This window comes from Olea europaea, unplaced genomic scaffold (genome assembly GCF_002742605.1).
Source record: "Olea europaea var. sylvestris unplaced genomic scaffold, O_europaea_v1 scaffold604, whole genome shotgun sequence".
NCBI lineage: Eukaryota > Viridiplantae > Streptophyta > Magnoliopsida > Lamiales > Oleaceae > Olea > Olea europaea.
Window position 1 is genome coordinate 50,591 of NW_019264389.1, and position 9,787 is coordinate 60,377.

Consider the following 9,787-nt stretch of genomic DNA (forward strand, 5'->3'; position numbering starts at 1 on the left):
GAATTGCAATACAACCACGTATGTCACTCGTCCATTTCCATTCCCACCGATTATTTTCATTCAATTTGAAATCACCGAGGAAATGATTTTAATCAACTTCATTTATTAATTATAAGAAAAAATCAGTGTCAACAAAAATCAGTGCAGAATCGGTTAATTGGCTGTTTAACAGCCGATTGTTTGGCTGTTTTTGCGCAGGAGAATACGATTCTAAAGAAAAATATTATACATCTGTTCAAATTTTTTTTGATAGGTAAGATCTGTTAAAAATTTTTTATGCTAACTGCTATGTCAACATAAAATTTCTCTATTCAAACGTATACTAATTTATTGAAAACGAAATTAAACATGCGTAAATGAACTTACCGATTTGAAATAATTGATATGAAAAAAAATTTCGGCTTCAACGTTTTAAAGTTTTTCTAGATTTTGAGGTTAAAAAAGATGAAAAGATGAGAATTTTTCCTGTGTTGGAAGCTCGTTTTGAAGTTTTTATAAGTGGGGAAGTGTTTGGTTTTCAATTATTAACTAAAAGGGTAGTATAGTTCTTTCAACAATATATTGTTTTGTAATTGTACAAAACATTTAAGGGCATCTTTGTCTTTTACCATACAAGAGGCCAATGTCATAATATTCATGATTTTAAAAGTCAACGTAAAATTTAGGTCCTTTGACTAGGTTAAACTTAAAAGTCCCGCTATACTTGACTACTTGCTTTATTGAGAGGCTTGATGAATCATTTGTCAAGGAACCATATTCTTTTCCTCAGAGTTTCTCTTTTTCTTTAAGTAGGGCTGGTTGACCGTTTTCTTTACTAGTCTGAAACGAAGAGGGGTTGAAAACGACAGCAATAACCAAGTTTTAGATGTATCCCTCAACGTGCCTCCTCAGGGCGATTCCAAATGTATTTATGATGATGACCGTCTCATAAAAACAGGTATCATTTTCTTTTATATCGTGTGGCTACAAGGCTCCACAGATGAGAGACAATGTTTTGAAGAAGGAACTGGAAGTGCATTTTGTTTCATCCTCAGATCAAACTACAGACATACTAACAAAACCTCTCTCTCTCACTGAAGATTCATATTCTTCATAGACAAGCTTGGAGTGGTAGATACGCACTCCACCTTGAGAGGTATTGTTAGGATTGATCAATAACTTTGAATATTTTGCAAAAAACAGGAAGGAATATTCTATTTTGTATGTAAAATCTGTTTATTTCGGCTGTGTGCAAATGGAGTCTTGATATCCCTCCTATAAATATACAGATAATAGATCCAGCCATTTCAACAAACAATACGCCCCTTTGCATTCGATTCTGATATTTCATTTTCTTGATTTGTTTGAAACAAAGATGGGCAAAAACAGCAACCATAACCAAGAGTTTGATATATGCCTCAATGCGCCTCCTCAGGGTGGTTCCACAGGTTTTGACTCTGATGATGATGGCCATCTCAGAAGAACAAGTATTATTTTCTTTTCATCTATTTTTACATTTTTTAAAAATAATTTTGGTTTGATTTTAGCTGAATTTTCTGTGTTCTGTGTATTTGAATAGGAACTGTGTGAACTGCAAGTGCTCACATAATAACAGTAGTGATTGGTTCGGGAGTTCTGTCCTTGCCTTGGGCCACTGCTCAACTGGGATGGGTAGCTGGTCCATCTCTGATGATCTTGTTCGCAGTTTTGACTTGCTACACCTCTACTCTGCTAGCATCATGCTACTAGTCGAGCGATCCCAATACCAGAAGAAGAAATTGTACTTATATGGATGTTGTCAAAGCCAACCTAGGTAATCTCTCGAGTGTGGACGGCCCTAATATTATTGTTATATTTCATACTTATCTTCTTCTGATACTTGGAACTTTCAGGTGGATTTCAGGTGAAAATTTGTGGAGCAATTCAGTACTTGAATCTTTTTGGAGTTGCCGTTGGTTGTACCAATGCTTCCTCTATAAGCATGATGTCAGTATGAGAGCAAGAAAAGCTCCGTTTTAGTGCAATTTTGCTGTTCAATATCATTCTTGGAAATTTTACTGATTCATGAACATTAATAAACAGGGCAATCAAGAAATCCAATTGCTTCCATTCAAAAGGAGATAATAGTCCTTGCAGAATTTCAGGCAATCCGTACATGATTGGATTTGGTGTTATTCAAATATTTTTCTCTCAAATCATGGATTTCAGTCGAATATGGTGGCTTTCAATTGTTGCTGCAGTCATGTCTTTTATTTACTCAACCATTGGTTTAGGCTTTGGAATTGCCATAATTGCAGGTAGAGGAGGAACCCCTTTTTCATTTTGCTTTCATCTTCCGCTCTTAAAGCATTAGATTTGTTAATTTCAAGTGTTGTAACCTAATATTTTTTGCTATAGAAAATGGGAAAATTAAGGGAAGTCTCACTGGAATTAGCATTGGCATCGTCACTCCAATTGAAAAAATATGGAGAAGCTTACAAGCAATTGGGGATATAGCTTTAGCCTATTCTTACTCTCTCATCCTTATTGAAATACAGGTATACAAAAATAGACAATATCACGGTCAATATTTTAACTTTACACTATTTAATTTTTACAACACGAGCCTAATTTTGATTCTTTTAATATCAGGATACGATAAAATTCGCACCATCAGAATGCGAGACAATGAAGAAAGCAAATCTACTAAGTGTGGTAGTGACAACAATTTACTACATGTTCTGTGGCCTTTTTGGTTATGCGGCATTTGGAGATCTTTCACCTCGAAATCTCCTCACTGATTTTGGCCCCTACTACCCATACTGGGTTATTGACATAGTCAACGCTGCCATTGTTATCCACCTTGTAGGTGCTTACCAAGTTTATTGCCAACCCCTTTTCGCTTTCGTTGAAAAAACTGCATTAGATTGGTTTCCGGACTGCAAATTCATCACCGAAGAAATCCAAGTCCCAATCCCGGGATACAAGCCTTTCAAACGTAATCTTTTCCAACTTGTGTGGAGAACAATTTTCGTTATCATTACAACAATTTTGTCAATAATCTTACCATTCTTCAATGATCACATCATTCGAATTGTTGGTGCTTTGGGGTTCTGGACTCTTACCGTATATTTCCCAGTCAAAATGTACATAGATCAAATGAAGATCCCAGAATGGAGCACTACATGGCTCAGCTTACAAATTCTAAGTGTTGCTTGCCTTATTTCCTCTATTGCTACTGCTGCTGGCTCCCTTGCTGGAGTTATTTATGATCTTAAAGGGTATAAGCCTTTTAAGAATGTGTCCTAATTTTTGTCAATTTTTTACATCATAATTAGGGGAAAAAAAGTGGTCAAAGAATAATACTTTTATTCATATTAGGCTTAATGTAATTTCTCATTGTATCCTAACTCATATATAGTTACAAAGTTACATTGCATAGAACCAATAATTTTGTTGAAGAGAAGGCTTACACAATCCATTTATGAAAGTTGTGTACGTGTCATACTGTTATATAAAAAATGAAGCAAGTTTATACTCGAAGAAAGATGAGTTAAAGATAACATTTAAATGATTATGTACAAATCATTCTCCAAAAGTCTAGAGCTATAATCTTTTAAATGAAAGTAGTTGGAAAACATGAACCATGCCGAGCAATACAGTAAAAATAATTTGTAGGCCTTGCACGCCCTACAAGCACGACCCAATAAATTTTCACTTCAAAACAAAAAGAAGAGTCCGGATGGAATTGTCCCACAACTTCTAATCATCATTTATAAATTTACAGAAATGGACGACTAGGGATGGATCTCCAAGATTCTATGGAGAAGAAAATATCTTTGTTTACGTGCTGCATAATTATGAATGTAGAACAAAGTAGAAAGGTATAAGTTTGTTGGTGTAAAACATCTAACGAGTCTACAATTTTCTATTCTTGCAAACAATAAGGTATAAAATGAGTCGTGCCTAACATCAAAGCAAAATATTGTGATTGCCCTTCTGGGCCTCATCAAATTTTTTCACATTATATCAATGTTTAGGGAGTGAAATCAAATTAAAGTGGAAAAGTAAAAGTATATAAGAACAATGCAATTTAATCTCATAGACTGATAGAAGTGTAACATAAAACTTGATAAATAAATAAGCCACCTCATATGTTCATTTAATTCTTACCATTTCAGTTGCACAAATGAGGTTATATCTATATATTAATAAGGCCCCTTAGCATCTAATAACCACAAAATTTAACCATCCATATTCGAACTTCTCAGTCTATACCACTAACCAGTGCATCTCACTTTTGCAAGTATCTAACAAAAGAACTCCAAGAGAGTCTGAAAGCAATTCCTTCAAGCACCAGTTTCAACTCAATAACTTTTACTTTTACTTCTGGATTCACTTTTGGAAAGCATCATTCCCGAAAGTTTGTTGATCTCGTATAATAGCACAGCATAAAACGGAAAGCTGCATTGGTATCCAAAAAAGCACTTAATCAGAGTGAGAAAAATTTCCACTGCAAATAATTTGTCATAGCATTTAAGTTTCTTCATCAGTAAATTTGAATGTCTATTTTTCAAGGTAATAATAACATAATAGAGTATGATTTGAGAAGGTGTAAGAAGTTTAGCTTATTGCATAAAATCAAAATTCATGGTCAATCCCAAGATGCCAGTGAAGCAGTTTTTTACATATATCAATATCGCATGGCCAGTTGCTGTTAGTTTTTTCCATGTGGGTTTCTCCGGTTAATAACTGAACCTAGATATAGTCCTCATTTTCCATCATTTAGGGATGTAAATAACTTCCAAATCATGTCCCAACTGCCTTCCCCACGTTTGTGCTCTGTTGAAAACCGCTCTATGATGGATGGAGCCTATATGTATGCAGTTTTTTCCACCTGTTGGGTCCTAAGCCTTCCAATCTCATACAGTAAAAATCGGGTCAAAATGATCAGGCCAGGAGTAAAAAGTTTCATTAGTCACTGAACTTCACCAATTGTCATGATGTGGTCACCGAACTTCTTTATGCTGTTGAGTGGTCAATGAACTTACACAAACATGCCTCCATCCCTCACTCCCCAAACTTCCGTTTCAATCGTTGCTGATATGGCATAACGGCAGCTGACTCGACGACAAACGACGTTTAATTCCTTAGTCTCTATACGCAATTGAAATTGAGCCCCAAATCACAGAATTCAGAGAACCCTAAATCGCGAATGCCATAAAGCGATCTTCGACCATTGAACACCATCCCCAAATTTAGGTGAATCCCAACCCCGCAAACCCACTATCATGCCCAACCACGACCGAAATACGAATCCCCAAGCCCAACAAATTTTGAACTTTTTACTCCCGTCTCCGACCCCTGGCGATTGGTTGCTGAACCACAGAAATCGAGTTGTGCTCACCGAAACTTCATCTGCGAAGTTTGAATTTCTTGAAGCCCAACAAATTTCGCCAAAGGTGAAGGTATTTCCAAGGTTGTAGGAACGGGAAATGTGCTCTTTACCTGCATTAATTGTTTGAGGTAATGTACTTATGTTCATCTTCACACGACGTTCTGTATGTAAATATTCATTAGTTTCTGCACTTCTTAAAGCCATTATAACTTAAATTTTTTTAGTTCAGGAAATCCTCCCGAGTCTAAGAGTATAGCCAATAATTCCGGTCTTGAAAGTTGATTCATGTTGTAATTCGTTTGTTAGCATGTTTTGCATTAGTAATTTGGTTTTAGAATATGACGAGTTAGAACCATGGTAGTTATGTGTGTTTTTGAGTCGCGTTTGTTTTTGTAGCCTTGTGCTAGTGGGGAGTGATTAAGTGACTTTCAATTTGTGCATATCCTAGGTGAATGATTGACCGTTTATAGTGTGATTAAGTGACTGTCTATATGTATACATTATCCCTACCCTGGCTTCATGAAGTGGCCATACACTGCCAATGGAATGTAATTAGGAATTCTTTCATGAATTGGCCATACACTGCCTATCTCGAAATGAATATATTGCTTATGAAGATTGTATCCATTTTGTCACGAAGATTATTTTCTTATACCTAATTTGTAGAAACAGTTTGTATTATCCTTGACTATCTTACATGTATTCCTACTTCAATTATTACAGTGGAAACCTATCCCACATTTGAAGTGTTATGGTGGGGAAGAACAAAGGCATATGCCACAGTTGAAGGAAGCCTGGGCATTACTTGTCAGACTGCCCAACAAAGAAACGATGTCCAAATTGTGGCCAGGGATTCGAGAAATGTATGGAGGTGGAGAAAAATACTTTGAACAAAGGGAGGTTGTTCTTATGTTGTACTAGAGATTGTGGTCAATTCGAGTGGAAGAATGAAGAGCGGTGTAATGTGGAATCGAGATATGTTTGTTCGGGTAATTGTCAAACTAAATATTTGTGCGAAGATTTGTCGTGCATGTTCAAAAAATGTGCTCAAATCACAACAGAAAAGGACATAGAGATATCGATCAACATTACTATGCGCAAAGGAAGGACGGTAGTGGATGATAATGGAAAAGGAAATGCGCTCACAGAGGATAATGGAAAAGGAAAAGGGGTTACCGAAGACATTGGAAAAGGGAAGGGGAAAGTTCAATGAGTTGATTGTATTTGTCCCATGTAGTAAATTATGTAGGTTGTAACACTGGGATGTAAGTCGTTGACGTAGGACTATTATGTAATTGTTTTTTATCGAATAATGAAATTCTTCGGATGTACCATTAGCATTTTCCGTATTATTAACATTTGGATATTTCTCTCTGAACAAAAGAGAACAGATATAATCATGCATTACTGATATAATGTGGTGTCTTATCGGGTGTTGCACACAATTGAAATTAGTGGCCTATCAAAGAAGGAAAAAAAATTTGAAATTGCAATTTCTATTTCATAAGCAGCCTTCCAGAAGTGAAGGTAGCTGCAAAAGAATGCAAAGGTACATGAGAGGAATGATATATCATTCTGTCCACCCACATTTCATTAAATTTTATCGTTCTCAATCCGATTTTTGCGAAAATTTTCAATCATCATACGCTTAGGTTCATTGTAAAGGATAAAAATGGTCACAGTCATATGGATGTATAAGTGTGTGAATGAGTAACTTCTCATAGCATGAAATCTAATACCTTTTTTCCAAAAATTCATTCAGTAAAGGGCTAATATGATAAACATCCAACAAGGTTAGTGAGACTCAGTGACTGTTGACTATACGAATGAACATTCCACTACATTTCTGACTCCATTAAGTCTTTTAAAGTAAGCATCCACAAAGTTACAGAAAGCATATTGCTGTTGTGCAAAATGAATAGCACAATGTTGCTTAATAGACAGATTGCTATGGTTTGAGAACACATTTGCTACCTTGTGAATTAACAAATCAAGTACAGAAAATAATGCCCAAGTCTTCCACTTTTCTACGAATGATAACTGCTAGTAAAGAAAGCATAATCACAAAGCACTCAAGCTTTCTCCAATTCAAATTTAAACCCAAATCACAAGTTTGTATTCGACAAGTAAAAGTGTGTTATTCAAGTGACAGACGGCCTGTCAAAAACTAACCAATAACCTTCATAACAGTTCATCAAGCAAGATGCAATGAGTCCTCAATTATGAAGTGTGGCAACAATGTAGATAAATAGATCTAAAATTGTACAGATATGACAAGCAGCAACATTGTAAGCACAACATGTTAGTGAATTGGAGAAAGCACTCTAATGCACTTGTTGGTCCTAATGACAATCCACGACGTCTTGTGCACTTGGAATTTCAGTCGGTGACAACCACGACCTCTTGACGACACCATTTTTCCCTGTAATCCAACATGAACCATAGGTTATAATAAAGCAAAAAATTTGGTGAATTAGCTAAACCATGACTTTGTTGTTTACTTACTCGTTCATTAACAGTTACGCTGCTGTTTGAATGAACCGGCTTTAGTTCGGCATCGAACCATTCTTGTTTATGTGTAAATAGGTTAGAATATGAAGACATTATCTTATATTGACAGAGTAAAATACATACATGAACTGGGGCATCGTCGCTGGAGTGATATCTTTTATTGTGCCCCATCAGTCCACATATCGAGCACGTCATTCTCACTTGCCCTTTCTTCTTGACGTATGACCGTCCATGGCTGTGCATCACTATCTCTTCAGCCTGTTTCCTTCACTTTTTCTGTTTCTTTCCCCGTTGAGGCACATTCCACTTAGGATGGATTATTGTAGGGGCATCGACCTCAGGCCACAACATTTTATCGTTGATTGGGTTCATGATGTTATTATAGATGTTCATGTACGTCTCGACCATGTAACAGTTGTCTACAAAATCCTCTGGTTCATTTCTGCAGTCCCGTATCACTGCTATAGCATGCATGCATGGTATACCCGCAAGCTCCCATTTTCGGCATGCACAAGTCCATTCTTCAAGATCAACTACGTATGTCTCACGACTACAATCAACTTGCCATCTTGGGCCCCCCGACAAGTGCAATGTGCATTCTCTTAAACTCTCGATGAGCGTGTGAAGCTTTTTGGCAATCCTTGGACATAAACGACCTTCGCGTCATCTCATCTTCTCTCGTCTTTGCTGTATTCGTTTAAAAAAATCATCTACACGGATATCAACATGTTTAGAATCATTTTTTCTCTGTCATCCAGCAACGATTTGTTGAACACTTCACATATATTGTTAAGTAGAATGTCACACTTGGAATGCACTAGAAAGTGTGATCAACTCTCCTGAGGGTGTCTTTTTATCAGCCATCCATAAGCTTCTTCACTTACATCACGAATTTTTTGCATCCAATATCTAAATTCAGCCACAGTTGTTGCTTTTGCGGCACGCCAAAGAAAATCCTTTAATGTTTTGCTCTTATATCTGGCGCTGAAGAAGTTTGTGTACATATGTCGTACATTGAAGCGATGTTCTGCCTCTAGAAATAACTCCTCGCATACATTTTGAAGACCCTTTTGTCTATCAGTCATCAATGTCCAACCCCTCCCATTGCCAATTTCAATGTCCTCCTGGAGATACTTCAAGAACCATCTCCAAGTATCAGTATTCTCCTTCTTTACAACAGCATATGCCACAGGGTATATACAGTCGTTAGCATCTTATCCCACTGCTGTTAACATAATTCCCCCAAAAAAACCTCGCAAATGGCAGCCATCAACACCTATCACTTTCCTGCATCCAATTCTAAAACCGGCCTTGCAGGCATTGAAGCAAATGTAGATACCTTTGAAAACTTGCTCATACAAAGCTATCATCACTGTTGATCCCGGATTCGTCCGAAGTATCTCCACGGCATATCTTCTCAAAAGTCCAAACTGCTCTTCTAGGGTTCCAAACAGCAACTCCTTAGCATAATGCCTCATCTTGTTGGCCACATTTCTACTTATTTCTGTCTTCAAATCATCTTTCATTGTTGTCAAAATGGACTTTGTTTTCCAATCGGGACCTGCCTTGAATTGTTCAATGTATCTATTTGTCAAGAAGATGTAGTTGTAATGTCTATTATTTTAGCTCCGAGTGCATGTTTGCTCGGGCGTGTACGACTTCACTTGCACCGTGTCCGTATCACTCAACTTTGAGGCCCATATCCTCCAATTACACCCTACTTTGCACACTCCTTGTGCTCGTTTTCTATCATTACACCTTAACTTCACATTGTAACCATTAAGAGCGCCATAGGTTCTCACTGCGCTCCAAAACTCTTGCATTGACCGAAAGAGTTGTCCAACCTCAAACTGCAGATTTCTCATATCTGCCTCAGCCAAAAATTTTGGAAACCGATAACCGACCTCTTCATTTAACGAA

The 9,787-nt window shown here is 36.9% G+C and overlaps 2 protein-coding genes across 2 annotated transcripts; one reads left to right on the plus strand and one right to left on the minus strand.

Annotated features, from left to right (window-relative positions):
- Positions 1–1,562: 1,562 nt before the first annotated feature.
- LOC111389651 (amino acid permease 3-like) lies at positions 1,563–3,432 on the plus strand. The gene is made up of 5 exons (XM_023014593.1): positions 1,563–1,792; positions 1,872–1,965; positions 2,062–2,276; positions 2,377–2,516; positions 2,611–3,432. The coding sequence occupies exons 1-5, from the start codon at positions 1,768–1,770 to the stop codon at positions 3,265–3,267; spliced, it is 1,131 nt and encodes a 376-aa protein (XP_022870361.1). The 5' UTR covers positions 1,563–1,767; the 3' UTR covers positions 3,268–3,432.
- Positions 3,433–8,134: 4,702 nt separating this feature from the next.
- On the minus strand, positions 8,135–9,393 carry LOC111389653. Its single transcript, XM_023014595.1, has 4 exons — positions 9,091–9,393; positions 8,703–9,036; positions 8,524–8,554; positions 8,135–8,435 (listed from the first exon to the last, which is right to left on the minus strand). Exons 1-4 carry the CDS (start codon positions 9,391–9,393, stop codon positions 8,135–8,137), a joined length of 969 nt encoding a protein of 322 aa, XP_022870363.1.
- Positions 9,394–9,787: the final 394 nt, after the last annotated feature.